A 22,091-nucleotide genomic window follows, 5' to 3' on the forward strand; every position below is an offset into this window, starting at 1 on the left:
GCCTAGACACATTCATGGATATATCAAGCAACTAATAGCATCTCTCTCAGCAGGTATTATACATATTGTAGAGTTGTATATAATAACTGACGCAGGGAAGCCAACAGAAAGAGAGGAGAACAAATACGATCGTAACTCTGGGAATTACTCAATCAGGTAAGAGATTGGAAGTCACTCAACCAAAAAATAGAACGAGTAAAGTGTTTACTAGAAGTTTAAACCACTTGTATTATGACACTTAGTGTTCTGAGTCTGTTCTAGGCACATTGAAAAATTTATCATCCCTCACGTCAGGTATTTGATTTGTTATTATAAATAAGGAATGTTTGGCTACTTAAGATAGATAAGAAGTTCCTCTTCAATTTACTTCGTGGTTGATTCAGAATTTTGTTGTTATGGTCGAAATTGTTTATATTATAAATCACTATGTAAATGTCATCTCATAAAAAAAAAATGATCATTTAGTCAACTAGCTGTAGTAAATAGGTAGACGGTTGATATTGTTTTTGCTAAATTCGTTTATTTGTTTTTATATTATTTGATGACTCAATAATCTCATATTTCCTTTATTTTTTGCAAAGATAATTATAGTATTAATAGTTTTGGTCATAAGCCCGAATTTTCGTGAATTGGCCACAAAATGAATTGAGGAGGATCTCCAAGCGTTCATTGTGGAGCCAAGTCACTCGTAATTATCATAACCCATATAGACATTTAGGGTTACTACTAACACTACGGGCTTGTTTAGAGGCGCTTTTAACAAGACTGAAAGTGTTTTTAGAGAAAATTTTGAATTCTAAGAATACTTAAAATGCTTCCTGTAAAAAGCATATAACTGATGTTTTTTTACAGAAAGTACTGTGTGTTTTTACAGAATTTACTTACGAATTTTTAAGAATTGATTTTAAATTTTTTTAACTAAATCGTTTTTAGTTATTTTAAAAGCACTTCTAAACTAGCGGTAAGAAAATTGAAACATATTTACTCACGTGATCACTTCAGGGAACTAATCAATTTGAAGAAATAGCTAGATATCTATGTGATAAAAGGAAAACCACTTGCAGGTTTCATCTTTTATGTAATGTTAACGTGGACACAAAGCAAAAATTTCAAATATTATAGGAACAGTCTGACCAGACAAGTAGATAGCCAACTAATCGTAGGGGGTACCTTATCCTTTCAGTACTGTGTAGGGTTCCTGCTAATCTTACAGACATCAGATTCCACACCTGACAAGATATCGCGATGTTATTTTCAGATTCCATATATTTTTATTACGTTTAAGATTAGACCCTCCCTCATTTTGTCGTGAAATGAAAACTTAAAATATAAACGCTTTTAGTTTTAAAAAAAAAAATGTATATATATATACACACACACACACATATATAAACGCTTTTGATTATTGAAATGCATTATGAAATAATTGTAGGCATATGAAAGTTAACGGCATAATTACATATATATAATTTGTGTAGTTTACGTATTTAACTTGAAAATTTACTACATATGAGGAAGCATCTAAAGATGTACATGAGAAAGCATGTAAAGATGTAAAGTTAAAAAAGTCCTACATCGATGAAAAAGAAAACTTGCCAATGTTTATAAGAGTTTAAACTATGTCTCATACTGCTAATTGCATTTATAATGATTCTAAATCTCTTGAATATATATATTCCGTTTCTGCTTACAATAAAATAGAATACCTACAACATTTATCTTGTAGTGCATGCCAGTCGATCATCAATCACGATGAAGACTGAAGAAAAAGCCAAAGCACGTCGGCTTCCCAACATTTTCCTTGCAATATGGTAGGGATGACAAGTGCTCCATCATTCACTCTCATATATTTTTTTCTATGGAATATAAGCATTATTACAATATGGTAGGGATGACAAGTGCTCCGTCATTCCACAATTATGTCTGCTTGCTGCTGCTGGCTTCAGCTAGCATTAACATTCCAAAATTGTCCAAGTTCAAAGTAAAGCCATCTTTTAAGTTTCATCCATGAGCCATCCTTTACTTCTTTTAACTACAAGGCATGCTTCATAATTCGGCTATGACACTATGAATAATTACATAATTTTATCTGTATATGGACTTATCTAAGTTGACTAGACTAGTATGTTCCTCCATCTACATTCAAATTTGAATCCTACTTCATGCAATTTAGATCACATTTAAGCAAAAGCTACATATATTGCAGTGTAAACAGCGGCCCTCATTGCCGAATTCAGCAATCGGAATTGTGTATCCCTCCGAGTTCATGCAGAACTAGAATCCATAGCAACACAAAACTCACACGTATAGAGTCTACCAAAATATTGTAAGCCCAACCTCCCTAGCAAAAGAATGAGGTAGCCCGCCCCATTGAAAATTCCTGGCTCGGCCCTTACTCTAAGTCCATGCACAAGTCATCAGTCGACTCTAAGTCCATGACGGTCCATGGACTTCCTTAGCCGGATTTCTCATAATTTGGGCAAATAGCTTAGTCTTGTTTGGCCAAATATATATCTTAGTATGACAATGTGAATCGTGTTTGTAAACTTTATTTCGATTAATTTATACAGCGATAAGGTCTCAAAACTCAAAAGTATGAAATGTTTACATCCCATAGCCTTTTTTATTATTTTCTAGCCTTTCAGCGAACGATGATTCGCTGAATGAATTACAAGGAAAATAAAAAATAAAAAAAATTCTCACTTGTTTGAAGGAGTAAGGATGGTTCGAGTAGGAAGCGTAGTTTAGGATTCTCGACCTGGGTGTACCAACTGATGAGTTATTGAACTCTTAAAAATGAAATACAACCATGACTCACTGTATTAGAAGTTTAGAACCAGAAGATAGCACCTTTTTGCTGAGCGAAAACATAAAGGCGAACCTTCAAGCCTACGCAATGCTCGCAGAGACGAGAGAGGGAAACACTTAGCAACCAGCAACAGAAACACATTGCAGACTGTCCGGCAACATTAAGAGGCAGAAGCTGAATCGGCAGTAAGTAGGGGGAAGCGAAGGTGATTAAGGTCCTCACGGCCTGAGTTTTCCCTGAGAATTTGGAACAGCACCTATTTAGAGTAAGCATTCTAAGAGTTACATACGTTTAAGGAAAATCACACAAGTTAACAAGTTTGTTTTCAAATGGCACCTACTAATAGCCTATACGATGTGAAAAATCATACGATTTCTTTTGTTAGGCGCTTTCTTTTCTGCAGAATGTACGATCTGATATGAAAAAATTTCAACATTTGAGCATTTGTACGAGGGGAATCAAGACTATTGCTTAAGAATGTAACTACAGAACTTGCATAAATATAACACGAACTCCGCACTCAAGTGAATACATTGGTTTCAAGTTTCAACTATGCTATTCATCCAACTTCTTCGCCTTAGACTATGATTTCCTTAAGACCGAACGTAACAATATAAGACATGCATGACTTTCTGCTAAAAAAAGAAGCAACTTATATGAACAGACACCCAAACACATGCAGAGTATAGAAACACACACATCATAATCGAAACAAAATAAATAGTCTGTTATGTTCAATATTGACTTAAGAATTCCGAATTATGACAGTTACTATCGAAGAGAACTTACGATGATTGAACAATTGATTCCACATCATTGGTTCTCGCCCTTTCTTCTTTGAGTGAAGAGCCGAGAACAAGTTGTGTTGAACTGGTGGTAGTGTCCAAGAAATAGAGGGCACTTGACATAAGGCAGCAACAGACAAACATGGCAATTGGCCCAAAGATCCAAAGAAACATGGGAATTGAGAGGTAAAACGCCCGCAATCCGAAGGACCAAAAGTAACTCCCTCGATTCAAAGTTACCGCAACATATTCAACGTAATCTGTTTTGTCTGTCCATACTGGCAGGGTAGCCAAGAAGCTGGTATGAGCAAAGTATCTAGTGGCCAGCACATTGCAGATAAATCCAACGAGAAAACACAGTAAAACGCAGAAGTACTTGATTGAAGAGAGAGGGAGAGAGGAAAGTTTTTGTGTTGAAGTGCTTTCGGAGCTCGAACTGGTGCTCACGAATACGCTGATTACCGAAGAAAGAGTGATTGCTGCTGTTGCCAAAAGGGAAGATGCCATTATGTTGTTGCGCAATGTTTGTACCATCAAAACTCCATTCTTCGAGGGGTCCTGAAATTCATGGACTCAACTTCTTGAGGTTTGGCAATACAAATCAAAACACCGTTTGGAAATTCTCTCTAGAGAGCACTTTTTCTCGTAAGTGCTTATTACAGGAAGCACAAATTTTAATATGGTCCATGTTCTTCTTGGAAAAGCGCACTTCCAAGTAGTTTTCTAACATAGAAGCACCTTTTAACTTTTTATGCTAAACATAATTAGCAGCTCCTCCAAAAACACTTGGTCATTCTAAAAGCACTTATACTTTGCTTTTAGCTATTCTAAAAGCGCTTCAAGACAGAAGACATAAATAAAGAAGGGGGTAAGGAAAGTACTTTCTAAAAGAAACATGTGCACTAACCCAGAAGCTCTTTTCTTTTTCTGCCAATCATAGCTAGAAGAATCTCTAAAAATGCTTAATCATTCTAAAAGCACTTTTATTTCGCTTTTAGAACCTCTAAACGAGAGGAAGAGAGAGGGGGAGAGAGAGAGAGAGAGAGAGAGAGAGAGAGAGAGAGAGGGACTAACAGTCATCATGGAGAAGATCCATTGCGTGCGAACCACAGCATTGAGGCCAATGACAGTTCGTGAGGGATTGCATAGCACTGTGATGAGTAGCCAAACGTGGTATATTCCCAGCACAAACAGTCCCGCCGGCACCAGATAATAGTTCAAGCTTAAGCTATCCAATCCCATATCCCTCATCTGTTTCCAGTCTCGAGAACCGAAAACTAGTTAAAGGCAAAGTACGACAGAACGCAAACCAGAACAACCATGGAATTATGTCAACGTTTGGGACTAAACGCCTCAGATCGCCTTGGATCTGATCTTCGATACCATTGATAAATAAAGGACAAACGGCACATGATCGATCAAAACAAAAGACAAGTGGCACGTTTTTTTTTTATTTGAATGTGATTTAAGGTCACGTTACTCCAGTCAGATGGTTGCCGACATTTATTTTATTTGGTTTTTTGAATAAACGAAGAGTGGTCCCTTTTTATATTCAAAATTACTTTAATTAGTTTCGATTAGGAGACAGACACATTGTCTTTATAAATTGGTGTAACTCAAGTCTGGAACAAAAGACACGTCATTTATTTATATATGGTTGTTATGTTGAATAAAATTGAAGTTCCACTTTAAAATCGATTAATAATAGTTGGATGTTTGTCATTTAAATCAATACATGAGCTGAATTCAGAACGTCGTGAGATAGTTTGGTCTATATTGGTGTGGACGTTAGAGCATTGTGAGAATCTTTCCCTAGTACGAGAGACCGGGAAGGATGCACATCCGATGTACCAGTTATCGTCCCCGCGACGAACACTGAGTAAGGGAAAATACCCAAATTCTTTATAAGCTCGTGCAAGGTTTTCGAGGCGCGACAACTCTGCACATCCTCCGATAAACCAAACGTTCGCTGCAGCATGCATGACAAATGTTCGACTTACATAAAATAAGACATGAAATCATTGTTCTGCTGAATTTTTTTAAATAAAACTGGGAGAAAAGAAACAAAAATACTTACTTCAGGTCAGATTAAATCAAATCCCCCAAATAATTTATTTTACAAATGATCCCCTAATCTCCAACAGCAGCAGCAACAACAACAACAGAGTCTTATCCAAATCCCCCAAACAATTTATTTTACAAATGATCCCATAACCTCCAACAACAACAATAACAAAACCTTATCCCATTAAGTAGGATTGGTTGTATGAATCCTAGAACGCCACTGCGGCAACCTCTCGTAACCTCCAATAGATCTTAATAGTTAACAACCTCCAATAGATCTTAACAGTTAACTACATACCCGATTACGCATAATATACAGAGGACCCATCTATTGAGGATATAAACACCCTGCAAATATTCTAAATTCCTAATAAAACAGTATAAAAACTAAAATTAAGGCAATTTTCGAGACCTTATGACGACGATTATCCAACCGATTCGACATCATCGGTTCCTCGGATGGAATTAGTGTGAAGATGTCTAGTAAAACTGGTGGTTGTGTCCAAGAAATACAGAACAAATGACATAATGCAGCAGCACACAAACATGGGGATGGGGCCAAATATCCAGAGGAAGAGTGGGAACGAGATGTAGAATGCTCGCAATCCGAGGGACCAAAAATAGCTTCCGCGATTCAAGTTTCGCGCAACGTACTCGAGGTAATCCTTCTGGCCTTTCCATGTGGGCACGGTGGCTAAGAAGCTAACATGTGCGTAGTATCTAATGGACTGCACATTCAAGAGAAAGGCAACGAGAAAGCAAAGCAAGATGGAAAAGTACTTGACCGAAGAGAGAATCGGACTCTTGTTCCCGTAAACTAGTCTGGATGCTGTGTTGCCGGAGTCCGATGTAGTGCTGACAAATACGCCGATGAGAGAACTGAGAGTGATGGCTGTTGTTGCCAACAGCGTAGACGCCATTATGTTGTTGCGTATCGTTTGAACAGCCAAAACACCATTCTTCAAGGGGTCCTGATCAAATTAGAATTAATGGAGAGGAGTTACCTCTATGATCTGACTAACTTTTATCCATCAAAGACAACGTGATTAAATACTGTAAGACATAAAAAATACAGGAAATTTCGTATCTCATCTAGCTTCAAATACACCTTCGGGGCTCGTTTGATTTCTTGGATTGGACTAGATAACTCACTATATTCAAGTTATTCAACTACATTCTCGTCCCGTTTCATGTCTAATCTTTTATAATCCTGCCTCAAATTTTATGTTTGCTATCCAATTCAACCCAATCTCAGCTACCAAAAGATCCCAAAATATGTGAACTTGAAGGAGAAACTTTCCCTGCGGATCGAAAAGTATACGAACTACCTACAATTCAATCAAAATGGTCGTGTCCAGAGATCAGCCTAACTATGGCACATGAATCCTTCAACTACTAATGCTTAAATTGAAGAATCTTAACTCTAGTTAGAATCTTGAAAATCACAAGCAACAAGGATGCCATGAACAACACTAAGTTAAAGCAAAAATCTTTTCTTACAAGTAAAGGATCAATGTTAGAATCTCAATCGGGTAGCGATTTTCACACTCTAAGGTCTCTCCTTCTGCGGTTGTTCACTTGTTTTCATCCCTTGATTCAAGAGAGGACCGCAATAATACAAAAATGATGTGCGAAAATCATTTTTCGTCTCGATATTAGCTCAAAAAGTAATATCATAATCATGTTAATGCTTAGGGATATCCAATTGGGAATTAGAGAGATTTCAATAGATTTATAAATTTATGGATTTTTATAGAATTTAATTGATTTGTAAGAATTTCATGTAAAATTTTGATTCAGTTGCTCGAAATCTCATGAGGAGAGATGAAATTTGTGAATGCTTAAAATACATTACAAAATCTCTCAAATTCCTTCTTATTTCTAACCTTTTGAAATTCTTTAAAATCAAATTCTAATTGAATAACCTAGAATATTATAAATTTCTTTAAAATACTAATTGAATACATTCAGATTCCTAAGAATTTTAATAAATTATTTTAAAATCCTGATTGAATACACGTTAAATTTAAGAGAATCACTATAATTCTGATTGACTCCTAGATTCATTAAAATAATTAAAATCTCAAAAACCCAACAAGGGATTTCCTTCATTAGTTTGTATGGGATGTAATTCTGGAGAGAGAGAGCGAGTTCAAAACCAATTGAATTCTAGGGAGAGAGGTGGGGAACTGACTTACAGACATGATGGATAATACCCATTGGTGGCGAGACTGCGCGTTCAGGCCAACGACAGTTCGAATAGGATGGCGGTGGATGGTGATCAGCAGCCATACGTGGTATGCACCCAGCACCAGCAGACCCAGCGGCACTAGCACATAGTCCACCTGCTCCACTTCCATCCCTCGCTCTCTCTCTCTCTCTCTCTCTCTCTAAAAATTAATATGAAGTTTAACGAATAAGCGTGGAACATAGTCAGAGCGGAAAAGAGTTTTGACAACAATTGTACGGGTAATATTTATTGGCTTAAATGTTCAAGTGGCGTTTTTTTTGGGTTATTGCGTTAACTTAGTGTCCCTATTTTTAATTTAGGCAATTTGTTTTTTTTGTGTTTTTCTCCGTTATCTAATTAGACATTTCATCTAATTTTGGTTAATTTTTTTTATAAATTATGATAAAATTATCTATTTAATTTAATATTAAAGAAAAGAAATTAAAAAAAAAAAAAAAAAAAAAGCTCTCATCCATCCTTCCCGTCGTCTTCAAACGTCGTCCCTTTCTTTTATTTGTCACAACTTAATAATTTTTCAAGATGAGAGTTTTATTTTTTTTATGTGTTATTTCTTATTTATTTTCATTTTTCAGTAAATTTTAATTTTCATGAAAAGAATAGTTAAATAAAGAGAAATGGTATTATATGGCTCTCTCAGTTATAGTCAATTTCTTGATTACACAGTTGAAAATAATGTGGTCCCGGTTAAATTTCTTGGGACCACGATGATGGAACTCGCATGGTGATAGGTGAACTCTAGGTGGATCTAGAGATGGTTTGTCGAGTTGTCTGCATCTGTGGCTAGTGTTGGAGGTTGTGTCAAGAACAAGGCCAATGGCAAGGCAAGTTTGTTTGATTTTTTCTTTCTCATTTTGAAATAACATTTCTTTCTATTTCAATTGAACCATATTTTTTTTATTATAGGTTATAATAATTTTATGAATTTTTAATAAAGATTGGATGAAAAAGGAATAAACACGAGAACTAAATTAATCAAATGATTACAACACATGAATCATTTTGACATTTATGCAAATATATAATTTTCACATGCTAATTATGAGAATTTTGTGTATAACCGCAGCATACAACCTCCCTCAAATTCTCACATTAAAATTTACCCTACATTGTATCACATTAAATTTGATTATTAATAATTAATTCGAATCAATAAATATTTTATTTTTTCATTTTAACTTCTTAAAATAAAGAAAATGTGAGTAAAACCGGTTGATTCTAAGAGTGCGTCCACCCTTAAGTTCGGATCCCTACTTGTAGAGTCGAACTTGGTGTACGAACGACATAGTCAGGACGCCCTTACACAAGTTTTTCTCACAATTGTTATGCATATAAGTAAGAACTTGAAAGCCTTATACTGTTATTACAAAAAGTCGGGGAAAATAAAGTCACATTATACATAAGATTTCGGCATTGAACTTCCGTTTTATGAGCTTTTACCGGCAGCTTTGGCCAATGAAGTGAAATTCAACCTGCAAATGAAAGGAAAAGAAAACGAGGTTCGAGACACAAACGTTACTCGAAAGAAGACTAATGTACCAGTTTTTCAAAGTATTTCTGGCGTGCCGAATCAATCGCGTATAATTAGAATGAAATGGTACTACATTTTGATTTGAATCGATGAATACCTGATGATCGGCTTTCTCTGAGCCACAGGCGGAGAAGGGGTTCCGCTTGAGAGTGGCGCCATAAGTTCAGCAGGCTTCAAAAATTAAAACATAAAGAAAAAATGACTTAAAGCTCCAATGAATAAGCACACAGATGTATTAGACAACCGAAAACACCAAGGCAGATAACGACACAGGATAAAGTAGAAAGATCAGTTTCACCTTTCGATGTTCTAAAAAGAAAACCAAACAAAAACCTTAAGAAAATATTTCATATGCAGCGAAATGTAGCAGTCCACAAGGGAAGTGGAACGTAAATGAACGATGAGATGAAAACATTGAAAGTTGAAAAATAAGAGCACAAGCAAAAGTTGTGTGTTTACCTCAAGTTCCTCTAATCCCCCATTATATAAATCGGTGGAAGGAGCAGCTCCGTTGCTATAATTTACTGGTGTTGCAACTGACACGCTCTCCTTCGAAGCCTCCATTTGACTGCCTTTCATGTTTCCTGATAAGTCTTTCACTAGATGTCTGTATTCCAAATCATCTTCAAGCTCATCTACTTCTGGCAAAGCTTGGTGGGAAATATATGGACCGACAATAATCTTCTCCAGTGCATCTTCTTTACAATTTGATGTATTCACAGCAGAAGATAGACTATCGACTGGTGGATTGTACCTCGATGATACTTCAGTCTGACCATTCTGACAAGGAATGTCTGCAGGGTTTTCCATCTTCCCTATGCTAAATTTCACGTTATTATTGTGGTTTTTGTTTGCATCGATACTGTCACATTTTGTGGAACGCGAACTGACATTGCTGATAGGAGGGCTAGCCTTACGAACTTCCTCGCTGCAGAGATGTAAAGACTTGGCATGCCTTGAGTCAGTCTCTACATTATCATCTGCCCGCTTTCTCTTCTGTCCACTGTCTGATCCATCTAAATCAGTTTTACCTTCCCCACTGCAGAGACGTAAAGACTTGGCATCCCTTGAGTCAGTCTCTAAATTATCATCCACCCGCTTTCTCTTCTGTCCACTATCTGATCCATTTCCTTCACACGATTTCTCTGCTTGGGCATCAACAGAAGCCTTCAGTTCTGAACTCCGCCTGCTGTCCCAAGTAACTTTAGATGGGCGCAAAGGTCGAACACCACCAGGAAACACAAAATTAGGAATGTTCCTGCGTTTTACATGTGATACACGGATCGCCATTCCAGGCTTCAATAATGTGTAAACGTTGACAGCATTCTTAAATTCCTCAACAGTTCCCCTTATGTCAAACTGTTTGCCTTCAGTGACTGGAACTCCTTGTTTTCGTTGCAGGCCCATAAAGAAAGAACTATGAAAAGGTCTCGATCTGTCTGAAAAATCACCTGGATGCGGGTGACACTGCAGCATGTCATATGTGTACCTCTCAATCTGGAGATTTTTCAAACACAAACAGATGAAAAAGGATCCGAAAGAGAGAGAGAAGGGGAGGAAAAAAGAGAGAGGGGGGGGGGGGGGGGGGAGAATAAGTAAAAGGTATAGTTTCACCTTCAGGGTTAGTTGACGGAGACGAGACTCAACCCAACCTTTCCATTGTCTAAAGTCATCAGCATTTTCTGCACTGATGTCTATCTGTAAATAATTCTTGTACGCTTCAAAGAAAGCATAAAACTCAAAAAGGGTATCCCAATCAGCCTTATTTGCTTCCATAGCCTGCAAGAACTACCAAACATCAAACTCGGGAACAGAGAGAGAGTGTGTGTGTGTCTGACAATGGGACAATATTCCCATTTTGCTGATTTTGTTTTGAAGGGATATAACTCCCCCACTAAACTCATTTACAGATATCATTGACACAAACCAACATCTAGCCCAATAGGTGCAACCCATGGTCACGATGACTTACAAAGGACCCAAATATAGATTCAAACTCAGACGACTATACTACAAATAGCTGAACCTCCCATAGCCTTTGAGCAACATACAAAATTGGAATAACTTTGCTTAAAGCAAAGAGAAGAACTGGTATGATGCCAATGAAAAATCAACCATTTAAAATGAAAACTAGACGTTGTATAGCCTAGTTAATAAGAACAAGAATATCACTACTCCACTTGGCCAAATGATTACAAAATACAAATCAATAAGGAACCTACATGTTTTGTGTTGGGAAAGAAGATATCAAAACTTGAATGGAGAATCATACCTCACAAATTTCATTACCCCTCTGAAACTCCTCTAACATGATACGCAAAGTACTTGCAGACACATTGTAACTAGAGTTCATGCTGGGATAAGCCGGAGTAATTATAGGCATCAAATGATATTTGTCCTTTATATATCTTCTAGGATCCCAAACCTGAAGTCCAAGAGACCCATCTTCAATAGCACAAAGCATGACTGGATTTGGCCAACGCCACTGAGTATATACCCTGAAGAACCGAGAAACTAGCATATTAGGCAGTGCATTCGGGTAAAGTTGGCATATGCGAGCAACAAGAATTGCCCAGTTTATACCACCAAGAAAACCTGTAACCTGCTCATGACAGAAACACACATAATAAGCAAAAATAATACTGTGCGAGTTATAGAATAATCTAGCACATCAGCAATACCCCACCATACATTTGAATAAACACCACGATGCTTTGCCCATAACCTCATGCATCTCAATGTTGTGCGGAAACTCTACAATCCAAAGTTCAGATACACGATGAGAAGCAAAAAGATGCTAAACAGATTCAAACAAAAATCCATATGCAAACAAGCTTGTCATTGGTGGTGAGAACCTGAATGTTAGGGACTAAACGCAGAATTTGGTCTGTAACTCTACAGCCGTTGAGACTACGAACTGTCTTTTCATCTGCATTCTGTAGTATTGAGTCTTGTGATATATCCAAGTCCTGCTCCAAATGGAAAACGTTGAAAACAAATGATACCATAATTTATATGGAATAATGCATGCAAAATTAAAAGATGACAAGGTGTTCGATTGTCTAATATAAACATTCAAACATATAGGCAACATAAACATTCAAGCATATAGGCAACACTTACTTCAGGAACAACCCAAAGTGCAAGTTGTGCATAAAGAAGATCTATTGAAACCCCACTAAACTTGAATTTCATAACAGGGACGTGAGCATCAGGAACAGGATGCAACTCTGTCACTTCAGACATCTCAGACAGCATCCTATGAAGTTCGCCAAAGAAATCTCCCTACACCAAAGTCATAAAAGAAACTGAAAGTTGATTAAGTGATGCTGCAAAAATAAGTAGAACTTATTGCAAATTAAAGTTAAGGCTGATCATACTTCTCGAGTTGCATGTCTAGGTCCAACACAGAGTGTGTCTATATCTGCTCCAGGGCCATGAACCTGACAATAAGGGGAAAATGAGAAAAAGAAAGGAATATGTGAAGCCCAGAATGAGAAAAAAAAAACTAACATAGAATAACATCACAGATTCCACATCCAAATAGCATTATTTACAAGAAGCCTCATAATTTATCAAGTAAAGGGCTCAGACAAGACAACTCTGACCCTTAATAATTCAATCAAGATGTAACAAATCAGGCACAAATAGAGAACAGGAAGCAAGTATGGTGAACAACAACTCTTTCAAGTTTCAAGTATCTTGCTAATTATTAAAATATAGAAACTGTAGGTTAACAATTCTAGACAACGAATACATCAAGAGTTACAAAGACTTGAGAGAGAGAGAGAGAGAGAGAGAGAGAGAGAAATCGATAAAATAGTTTCTTCTAAAAAGAGAAAGTCTATGCTTCTGGATAGGGTTCAAGTGTTACTTAATTACGACAGTAACACAACTGAAATCAAGACAATGTCGTACAACAAGAGAAGTTTATGCTTTGTATCTACAATCTACAAGCACTGCTAAAGGTGTTTAAGATATAACTTTCCAACAGTCAGGCATTAACCGGACAATTGCAAACACAGAAACCATCAATAGAGTGGGAAGGAAAGAGTGAAAGGGCTTCATACCCCTAGCCGATATGAACCAAAGGTGAAAATCTTAGCATTTGCTTCATGCACCAGTTGCTCATTCAAGCCCTTTGCCCGGCTAATTGTTTTAACCCACGTCTTCACAATCTGACTTGGATTTCAACACCAGCATTAAACATTAAAATCAGAGAGAATACAATATCAAATATATATCATCAAGAAAGGAAATAATTAAACACGAACAGACAATGTGCAACTGATCAGCTCAATCACGAATACGAACATTGCAATAATAACAGCAGGAACATAAAAAAAAAGTTCAACCTGGTCTAGCCTGCCAAGAACCTCCTCCCTACCCACAGCCTCTTCCTGACTCTCATACAATCCAGCATCTTGCAAATACTGAAAACCCTCAAAAAAAAAAAACAACAGCAAAACCAAAATTCAGCAAAACCTCAACTAAACACCCAAAATTCAGTTATGAATCATAAAAAACATCAATCAAACCACAACCTTTTCGAGTTCTCGAGTTTTGATCACATCATACTCCGTCGGCCCGCCCAGAGAAATGGGCTCTGTAATGCCTAACCGCTGCCCGTTATTTCGGTTGCTTAATGCAGGGCTCCCCATTTACAATGTGAGTGAAAGTTTAATTATTTCTGTATATACTTATATATATGAATACATGGGAATTGGGAACTTGGGATGGTGCAGTCAAGAACAAATTTTTATTGATGATATTTTTGCACTCTTTTACTCTTCTTTTTTCTTTTTTATTCCTTTCCAAAATAATTAAATCGTAAACAAACAAATCAAAAAATAATAATCAGTAATTCTCAGTTACACACGGTATTGGGCATAATCCCCCAAAAGCTACAAAGTAGAGAAAGACAGAATTCAAAATTGAACAAACCCTAACCCTAGAATTTTGATATCGTAATACAAAATGTACAAATTCACCAATTTCCAACCCTGAGCCCTAACTCTAGAAGGCGGAAAAGGAGAAACAGCACCGATTGACACCCAGAAATTGAGTGGAAGCACCAAAAGTGTCCGGCTTTTCAGAATCGTCGGTGTGGGTATTCCGCCGCGGTCGTTAGCGGAGCCTGAGAATCTTCGAGAAGAAGAGAGCCTAGAACAATCGCAGGCGGGAGGTAGACGGATAGCTTTTATATAGGGAGATTTTAAAAAATATTTTTTAAAAACATTTTCAGTTATTTTAAAAGCACATTTAAACATGTCTTTATAAACTTTGAATCATTTTCGGATCCTATTCCATTTATGAATCATGTCTGTTTATCATACACCGTACGGTTAGAATTATTTTATTTAAAATTAAATACAATCAATACCTAATGAAAACTAACCCGTAATATACGATAAACAGACACGATTAATAGATTTCCGGTTCCTCGCAAAAAGGATCCTGTTGGGTTGTTATCAATCCAAAATAGTCATTGACACAATGACACTCATTTACTTACTTCTTTTACACAAAATTGTTCATATTGCGAAATATTTATATTTGTTAATTAATAGGTGTACCTGGTGTAACTATCATATATTTGATTGTATGTTTTAGTTTTGGAGTGGTCGAATACACAAAAAGTGGAAACTTGCGGGTATAATCTGTGAAACTTTATATTATAACGGGTCGATGGCTTGAAGGGAGATCCCATCCCGATTTAAACGGTGAGGGTACCAAACATTCTTATATTCTAATTATTTGTTGTATGTTGTGTTATCAGAAATTTTTTAAATTTTTTTATTTAAAATTAAAAATAAATATTATCTGACGAAAATTAATTGATGAACGATTAGAAGAAGACAGTATACGATGAACGAACGGTTAGGATAAGACGTGAGAATCATAAGATCCCACCATTTGGATCGGATGGGATCGTCATTCGGCTTGAAGCTCTAATTTGCATCGTCGATCCCTCTTATTAAAGCTGCAACCTTTCAATCGTGAATTTGGTCAAGCTCAAATATTTTCTCAGCAACCAAACAATCTTTTTCCTTGTTCTTGGTTGCAGTGGCCACTTGTTTGATTCGTTGATTCCACACGATGACTGAAACCGAAACCGCCAATCCAGTCCCGACGAACGAGAGTGCAAGAGAGGAGGCGGAGGCCGCGTCAAAGCAAAAGAACAAGCGGGAAGGCGATTCCAGCAATGCTATTTCAGCTGCCAAGAAGTCAAAAACGGAAGAAGATGAAGACCCAGAAGTTGATATGAGCAAAAGGGAAATGGGTTTTGAAATCGAGGCCGATGCGGCGGAGCATAAGGGGCTGAGGCACGCCATGGAGGACGGTTGGGTTGTGCTCTTGGACGCCGCTGGCGAGGATTTTCCCGGAAATTTGAGGTTTTAAATTCCAATGCTTTGTTTGTTTGTTTCTTTTATTGTAATTAATATTGTGTTTGCTTAAAGTTCGGATTTTTTTGGTTGTGATTTTGTTTTGGGGGTCAGATGTGCACATTTTGCAGTTTATGATGGGCATGGAGGTCGATTGGCTGCGGAGTATGCTCAGAAGCATCTGAACACGAATGTGCTTTCAGCCGGATTACCACGTGAGTTGGTGTGTTTGCTTGGTCTGATTTTTGTATACATGTTTAAGCACTTGTTGATACTTTATAGCAGATTGACATGATCACCTTCCATGGTTACTGTACTTGTTGGATTGTTTCTCGGATGCACTGGTAGTTGAATTCAATTATGAAACAATTCTAGGAGCTTCGTCGGTTTTCCTGTTTAATTTCATCCATGTGTTAATTTGATTGCTGGTTATCATTGACTGATGTAACTATTCTTGCCATGCACATTAGTATATATATGTTAATGCCTGACTTACTGCATCGACATTTTGGTCGCCTGAACTTTGTTTCCCTTGAAGTGTGATTGTATCTATTATTTTGCAGTTGGATATAAAAGCAGCCAAGAAAGCCATACTTGATGGTATAAATTGCTATTCGAGTCTTTTTATTTCTTATCATATAGTGCTTCGATCCAGCTGTGAATTTTTTGAATTCAGTGTATTTATTTGAATCAATTCCTGTAATTTAGGTTTTCGGAAAACTGATGAGTCTCTTCTTCGAGAAAGTGCTGCAGGTACAGATTTATTCTTCATTCTCTATTTCGGATTTTTACTTTCCTTTGCCTTGATTGTTTGAGCACTAGAACGATTGCATCTCAATTAGTTATTTCTCATATGCTTTATCTGTTTATCTATCATTTTACCGCACATATAGATCGTAGAGAACCATTTCATGAACTAATGCTTTCCTATTATCTTCTGAGGTTTCATGTGTTGGTTTTAATTTGCTGTTAGGGGGGTGGCAGGATGGTGCTACAGCTGTATGTGTTTGGATATTAGGAAAAACTGTAAGTACTAAATATGGAAATCGGTTTCTAAATTTGAAGAATTGAGGCCTTTTTGTATATATGTGGTATGATACATTAAGCATCACTTTGTTGCATTCTTTGGTCTAGTTTCTGTAATTTGGGTTCATTTAAGGATACAGTTTGCAAATTTCTGGTAGATCACCCTATCAATTCGAATTGTAATGCTACTGGATGGTTATAGGTTTTTGTTGCTAACATTGGGGATGCAAAAGCAGTGGTAGCAAGATCATCTCCTGCTGAGGGGTTGCAAAATGGTTCTAATGAAGCGTGTCCCCTGAAGGCGATTGTTTTGACAAGGGAACACAAAGCCATCTATGCACAGGAGCGTGCTCGTATTCAGAAGGTAAGGGCCGTGGATACGTAAAGTTGGGAGTACGAATTTGTTGAATTGAGTTAAACTGTTTCATGCTCATGAACTGAATGTAAGGTTCACACATATATACAGAAAGGCCTCAATTCTGAAGAATTTGTTGAATTGAGTTAAACTGTTTCGTGGATACATTACCTTCTGAATACGAGCACGCTCCTGTTTCATGCTCCTGAGTTTCGAGTGCTGGAAACTCGAGCATGAACTGAAAAAAGTTGGGAGTACAAATTTGTCGAATTAGGGTTAACACGAGATAGAGAAAAATGTTTTATTTCCAAAAAGGATATCTCGTCAGTTTTCTTCATTTGTTTTTTCATATGTACTTCTATCTGAATTTACATGAAACATTATGAACTCCCTTCTGCTTGGAACATGCTTGATCGTCATCAGGCTGGTGGCAATGTGAGTTCAAATGGACAACTACAGGGGCGTCTTGAAGTTTCTAGGGCCTTTGGAGATCGCCAGTTCAAAAAGGTTATATTTTCTCTTCTTTTAACACTTTGCCCTGTATTTACATTTTGACTCTGGCCTAAAACAATATGTTTTTAGCTCTCTATTCCTTAAATATGTAAAAACCTGTGTTGTTGTTAGTGTATATTTGTCAAGTTACTGTAAATTCGAATCTTGTCCGGAAAGAAAAATTATATCATTATTCTTTTGTATATACGCGGTAAAATCTTTAAGTTTACCTCCATCTGTCTACAAAAAGATGATTGAAATGATATATCCATGAACTCTGTAATTTGCAGGTGGGCGTTATTGCAACCCCAGATGTTCATTCTTTTGACCTTACAGAAAGAGAGCACTTCATAATTCTTGGTTGCGACGGCCTCTGGGGGGTATAGTTTTTTGTCCGGTTCCGATTTCTAGCGGATCTTATTCTCTATGTTTTATTTCTTTTTAACGATGCAATGTTTCTAAACTTGTTTCAGGTAATTGGACCAAGTGATGCCGTTGATTTTGTTCAGAAACTGTTGAAGGTTAGAGCAAATAGTTCCTTTCTTGATGCCCATTGTTTTATACGGTTCATTTAGATCACTAACGTATCTCCGTTCTCTGAAATAACGGCACGTTACATATTGTTTCCGTAGGAGGGACTACCTGTTGCAACTATAAGCCGTCGTCTTGTAAAGGAAGCTGTGCGAGAGAGACGCTGTAAAGATAACTGCACTGCGATCATAATCGTGTTCAGGCACAAGTAGCTTCTTTGGTTGTAAGTGCGCGAAATTGTTGTCCACCGTTGATTAGTTGCTCAGTCGAGAGGTAGCCGTTGAATTGTTAAGAACTCGAAATATACAGCTACGGATGTTTGGTGCAGACCTACTTGCTAGATGTATTAAAATTTGTACCGCGCTAACAATGTATTCTGGAATTTTGTCGATAAACCCTTTTCTTTGGACGAAACATTTTTCAGTTCATGCTCGAGTTTCCAGCACTCGAAACTGTTTCATGACTTGGAATGTAAGGTTCAAAATTTTGCAGGCTCCTGTGCCGAAAAAGTATCCTGCAAACTCTCGCTCGCATCATTTACATTCTTCGGTTTGATTTAGTTCCTGGTCACAGCGGTCGTCGCAGAGACTGTTTCTGCAAACTGGGATATCAAATCGGCAGAGGAACTGAATCAATCCGAGGAAGAATGCGCGATAGAACACATTCTTGTGCTTAGAACCCGAAAAAATTAACCACAAGGGTACATACGAGAGGGAAATGCAGTAAGAAAAAAAGGTTCAGATTATCAGATCCCGCGCACCCTCGGGCAAGTGACAGAGGTGCAAAGGATGCAAGACAATCAATCAACTGACTCACACACCTCAATCAAAACTCCGCCCTCGCGACGCCAAAACGGAGAAACTCAAACTCTACTCGACATTTTGAATTATGTCCAAGCAAGCTCAAACACGAAAACGTAAATCAAACGCAAGAAATGAACAAAAAATTAACGGAGGCAAATCACAGAGCAATGCAAAAAGAAATTCAATAAATTAGAGTCTAATTTGTGCGAAGGAACTCGATACCTAGTCTTTTGACAAACCAAGAAACGCAAAATAACATCATCGCTATTGGCACGAAAACTTAACACGACAAACAGATTAGATGATATAAACGGGCAAAGGCAGGTTACATAACATCCCCTAACAAACACAAAAACAAAGTTCAAATCCAAAGTAAACATCCAGAACCAGTACCAAAATTCGGAACAGAAATCCGCCTCGAATGAGCAACAGATGAAATATCAAGTATCCAAATCTATCTTACTGTAACTATGTCATCGATCTTCAAAATCATCCGTACACACTCGGCGGCCAGAGTGATGGCACTTGTGCTGACGAGCAATGGCTGCACCACATTCTCCTCCAAGATGTTGGTGATCTGCCCCTTCCTCACATTAATCCCAGTGTTGATCTCTCCCTGTGCGTGCCGGTTCCTCAGCTCAGTCACAATTGAAATTGGGTTCAACCCGGCATTCTCAGCCAGCGTATAGGGAACAACCTCGAGCGCCTCAGCAAACGACTTCACACAATAACCCTCCATCCCCTGCAGCACCTTAGCCCACGCCCCCAACTGCCTTGACAGCTCAATCTCTGGCGCACCGCCACCTGCAATCAAAAACCTTTTGCTCACCAAACACCTCACCACACACAGAGCATCGTGCAGGCTCCGCTCCGCCTCATCTAGCACCAGCTGGTTTGACCCGCGAACCAGCACAGTGGTGGTCCGACCCATGTTTTGAATCCCCGTGATCTTCACAATCTTCCCATCACCAAGCGAAACCTCCTCAACCAGATCAGCATAACCCAATTTCTCTGCCCGGAAATGCTCGATATTCGCAATGGGCAAGCAATTCAGAGTCTTGGTGATGAACTCAATCTCATCTCTCTCCACATCCTTGATCACCAAGATCTTCGCTTTCGCCAAGTAATGCAAGGACAAATCAGTAACTGCATCTCTCAGAATACTCTTTTGAATCAGCAAAACGTTGCAACCGGTCGCCTTGATCTTCTTAATCATACCCAGAATGTAATTCCTCTCTTCCTTCAAAATCCTATCCATCTGAGTATAATCCGAGACGACAATGCTCTGCTCGATATCGGTTTTTGGAGGCGAAATCTGGAACTGAATCACAGCAATCTTGGCGTTCTCCATCCTCGTCGGCCCACCAGCAGCGTGGCTCGCCTTCTTATCGAAAACAAGTCCCTTCACCGTCTCAGTATCGTCCACGGTTCCTCCAAGCTTCTTCACGATCCTGATATCCCTCAGGTCCACCACCTCTGGCTTCGCCGGGTCCACCACGGAGAGCACGGCGTCCACGGCCATTGGCGCGAGCAGAGTCGAGTACTGGCTCACCACCTTGCTGTTGAGCGACGTGCTTGCAGACTTGACAAGCGAATCACGGTCCGTGAGCTCGACGGGGACGGCCATGGCGGTCAAGACGTCGACCGCTTTGGTGGAAGCCTTGTAGAGAGAGTCGGAGATCACAGTCGGGTGAATGCCGTGGGACAGAAGGACCTGGCACTGTTTCAGGAGAGCGCCGGCAATGACGACGACGGTAGTGGTGCCGTCGCCTGCGGCGGCGTCCTGGGACTTGGAAAGCTCGACAAGCATCTTGGCGGCTGGTTGGAGGACCTCCATCTTGTTAAGAATCGTGGCGCCGTCGTTGGTGATGATAACCTCGCCGTTGGCGGTGGAGATCATCTTGTCCATGCCCTTGGGTCCCAGGCTGGTTCGGACGGCATCGGCGACGGCGCGGGCGGCGGTGATGTTGGCCTGGCGGATGTCCTCCTTGCGCTTGTTATCGACATAAGACTCGGTCTTGGAGGAGCGCGGTTGGGAGATGACTGCCGGGGAAGCCATGGATGGTGGGATCGGCGGAACCCTAACCCTAACTGAAATTTCAGAGTGCGGTGGAGGGTATCGATGTAAAAGTCGCTAACTTGCGAAGGAAAAAGGGTTTCTCTGAGTTCCAATTTTTTAAATGGTAGAAAGAGAATGGAAACCCTAGAGTGAGTGAGAAGTAGAGAGAGTTGGGTTTTAGGTTATGAGAGAGAGAGAGAGAGAGGAGGGATCTAGTGATTAGACGAAAATGGCCTTATTCGGAAGGAGTATTTGGGTGATGGGGTGGATACGGTTCGGATTATGAAATTACATTCGAATTAATTTGATCTGATTCGATTTTAACAAAAATTATTGAGAAAATGAATCAAATTAAATTATTTTTCTACATGGTTACTTGGTCTCACTAATCACTATTGCGAAGGTGACGAAGGCTAATGTAAATTAATTTTCTTGAAGACTTTGTATTTTATAATTAGTTGTTCTGGTATTTGTAAGGCATTTTGTTTTAATCCTCGTGATATTAATCAAATTTCACTAATATAATAGCAATAACTCACAATCTCATTTTCAAATTTAACATTTTTATTGAGTTATTAACCAATAAAAACAATAAACAAGTAACTAAAATAGTTTTGCATACGGTCTCATATCTTAGTGGATAAGATGTCGAATTTTTACTCATACATCCCATGTTCGAAACTTATTCTTCTCCTATTCTATATTGGTATCATAATTTCAAACTTTCTCGTTCTCCTTAATAATATTAAATTAAATAAAAATAAATAAATAGGGAGTCAGTCCGCTTCAATTTAAATAGGTTTTTACTAAAACTCATATCCGCAAACCGAATTGAAACATTTTAGGGTGATAAGATTGGTTCATTCATATTAATGCCCATCCATATTAGACGAGAAGAACATATTTGGATTCGCGTTTTAAACTAATAATTCAATATTATATTTCTTTTTTATGTAATTATATATGTGAGTTTTAACGAAACACTATCGATATTATACACTT

At 38.2% G+C, this 22,091-nt stretch overlaps 5 protein-coding genes across 8 annotated transcripts; 1 reads left to right on the forward strand and 4 right to left on the reverse strand.

Annotated features, from left to right (window-relative positions):
• Positions 1–2,474: 2,474 nt before the first annotated feature.
• On the reverse strand, positions 2,475–5,059 carry LOC103939244. Of its 2 annotated transcripts, none has more exons than XM_018645419.2 (3): positions 4,669–5,059; positions 3,599–4,152; positions 2,475–3,065 (listed from the first exon to the last, which is right to left on the reverse strand). In XM_018645419.2, exons 1-3 carry the CDS (start codon positions 4,843–4,845, stop codon positions 2,831–2,833), a joined length of 966 nt encoding a protein of 321 aa, XP_018500935.2. In that variant the 5' UTR covers positions 4,846–5,059; the 3' UTR covers positions 2,475–2,830. The 2 variants fall into 2 exon arrangements, with proteins under 2 accessions (XP_018500935.2, XP_009347582.2); XM_009349307.3 differs by having other exon boundaries at positions 2,764–3,045; positions 4,669–5,048.
• Positions 5,060–5,615: 556 nt separating this feature from the next.
• Positions 5,616–8,072, reverse strand: LOC103939252. The gene is made up of 2 exons (XM_009349315.3): positions 7,857–8,072; positions 5,616–6,629 (listed from the first exon to the last, which is right to left on the reverse strand). The coding sequence occupies exons 1-2, from the start codon at positions 8,016–8,018 to the stop codon at positions 6,084–6,086; spliced, it is 708 nt and encodes a 235-aa protein (XP_009347590.2). The 5' UTR covers positions 8,019–8,072; the 3' UTR covers positions 5,616–6,083.
• A 1,142-nt stretch (positions 8,073–9,214) lies between these two features.
• Positions 9,215–14,648, reverse strand: LOC103939259 (nuclear poly(A) polymerase 1-like). Of its 3 annotated transcripts, none has more exons than XM_048589082.1 (12): positions 13,982–14,648; positions 13,712–13,870; positions 13,508–13,615; positions 12,818–12,880; positions 12,561–12,722; positions 12,293–12,406; positions 12,129–12,191; positions 11,710–12,039; positions 11,052–11,216; positions 9,897–10,934; positions 9,535–9,608; positions 9,215–9,378 (listed from the first exon to the last, which is right to left on the reverse strand). In XM_048589082.1, the coding sequence occupies exons 1-12, from the start codon at positions 14,096–14,098 to the stop codon at positions 9,333–9,335; spliced, it is 2,439 nt and encodes an 812-aa protein (XP_048445039.1). In that variant the 5' UTR covers positions 14,099–14,648; the 3' UTR covers positions 9,215–9,332. The 3 variants fall into 3 exon arrangements, with proteins under 3 accessions (XP_048445039.1, XP_009347604.2, XP_048445041.1); XM_009349329.3 differs by having other exon boundaries at positions 13,793–13,870; positions 13,982–14,647; XM_048589084.1 differs by lacking the exon at positions 13,982–14,648 and having other exon boundaries at positions 13,508–13,619; positions 13,793–13,844.
• A 683-nt stretch (positions 14,649–15,331) lies between these two features.
• On the forward strand, positions 15,332–18,641 carry LOC103939276 (probable protein phosphatase 2C 8). The gene is made up of 10 exons (XM_009349340.3): positions 15,332–15,832; positions 15,938–16,046; positions 16,387–16,423; positions 16,532–16,576; positions 16,797–16,849; positions 17,052–17,213; positions 17,628–17,711; positions 17,987–18,076; positions 18,170–18,217; positions 18,329–18,641. The coding sequence occupies exons 1-10, from the start codon at positions 15,537–15,539 to the stop codon at positions 18,437–18,439; spliced, it is 1,035 nt and encodes a 344-aa protein (XP_009347615.2). The 5' UTR covers positions 15,332–15,536; the 3' UTR covers positions 18,440–18,641.
• Positions 18,642–19,310: 669 nt separating this feature from the next.
• LOC103939288 (T-complex protein 1 subunit delta) lies at positions 19,311–21,253 on the reverse strand. Its single transcript, XM_009349357.3, has one exon. It carries the CDS (start codon positions 21,087–21,089, stop codon positions 19,485–19,487), a length of 1,605 nt encoding a protein of 534 aa, XP_009347632.1. The 5' UTR covers positions 21,090–21,253; the 3' UTR covers positions 19,311–19,484.
• Positions 21,254–22,091: the final 838 nt, after the last annotated feature.

The sequence above is a fragment of a genome, unplaced genomic scaffold (genome assembly GCF_019419815.1).
Source record: "Pyrus x bretschneideri cultivar Hongxiangsu unplaced genomic scaffold, Pyrus_bretschneideri_v1 Contig3, whole genome shotgun sequence".
NCBI lineage: Eukaryota > Viridiplantae > Streptophyta > Magnoliopsida > Rosales > Rosaceae > Pyrus > Pyrus x bretschneideri.

Bases quoted from the DNA above. Each gene is read 5' to 3' on its own strand.
- LOC103939252 (XM_009349315.3), bottom strand. From the start codon at position 8,018: ATGGAAGTGGAGCAGGTGGACTATGTGCTAGTGCCGCTGGGTCTGCTG. The intron at 6,630-7,856 runs GTAAGTCAGTTC...TAATTTGATCAG, and splicing joins GGGTATTATCCATCATGTCT to GACCCCTTGAAGAATGGTGT.
- LOC103939288 (XM_009349357.3), bottom strand. From the start codon at position 21,089: ATGGCTTCCCCGGCAGTCATCTCCCAACCGCGCTCCTCCAAGACCGAG.
- LOC103939276 (XM_009349340.3), top strand. From the start codon at position 15,537: ATGACTGAAACCGAAACCGCCAATCCAGTCCCGACGAACGAGAGTGCA. The intron at 15,833-15,937 runs GTTTTAAATTCC...TTTGGGGGTCAG, and splicing joins GATTTTCCCGGAAATTTGAG to ATGTGCACATTTTGCAGTTT. The intron at 16,047-16,386 runs GTGTGTTTGCTT...ATTATTTTGCAG, and splicing joins CCGGATTACCACGTGAGTTG to TTGGATATAAAAGCAGCCAA.
- LOC103939259 (XM_048589082.1), bottom strand. From the start codon at position 14,098: ATGGGGAGCCCTGCATTAAGCAACCGAAATAACGGGCAGCGGTTAGGC. The intron at 12,407-12,560 runs GTAAGTGTTGCC...CATTTGGAGCAG, and splicing joins CACTTTGGGTTGTTCCTGAA to GACTTGGATATATCACAAGA. The intron at 9,379-9,534 runs GTATTCATCGAT...TTTCATTTGCAG, and splicing joins CAGAGAAAGCCGATCATCAG to GTTGAATTTCACTTCATTGG.
- LOC103939244 (XM_018645419.2), bottom strand. From the start codon at position 4,845: ATGAGGGATATGGGATTGGATAGCTTAAGCTTGAACTATTATCTGGTG. The intron at 4,153-4,668 runs GTTAGTCCCTCT...CATGAATTTCAG, and splicing joins GGATCTTCTCCATGATGACT to GACCCCTCGAAGAATGGAGT. The intron at 3,066-3,598 runs GTAAGTTCTCTT...TACTCTAAATAG, and splicing joins GAATCAATTGTTCAATCATC to GTGCTGTTCCAAATTCTCAG.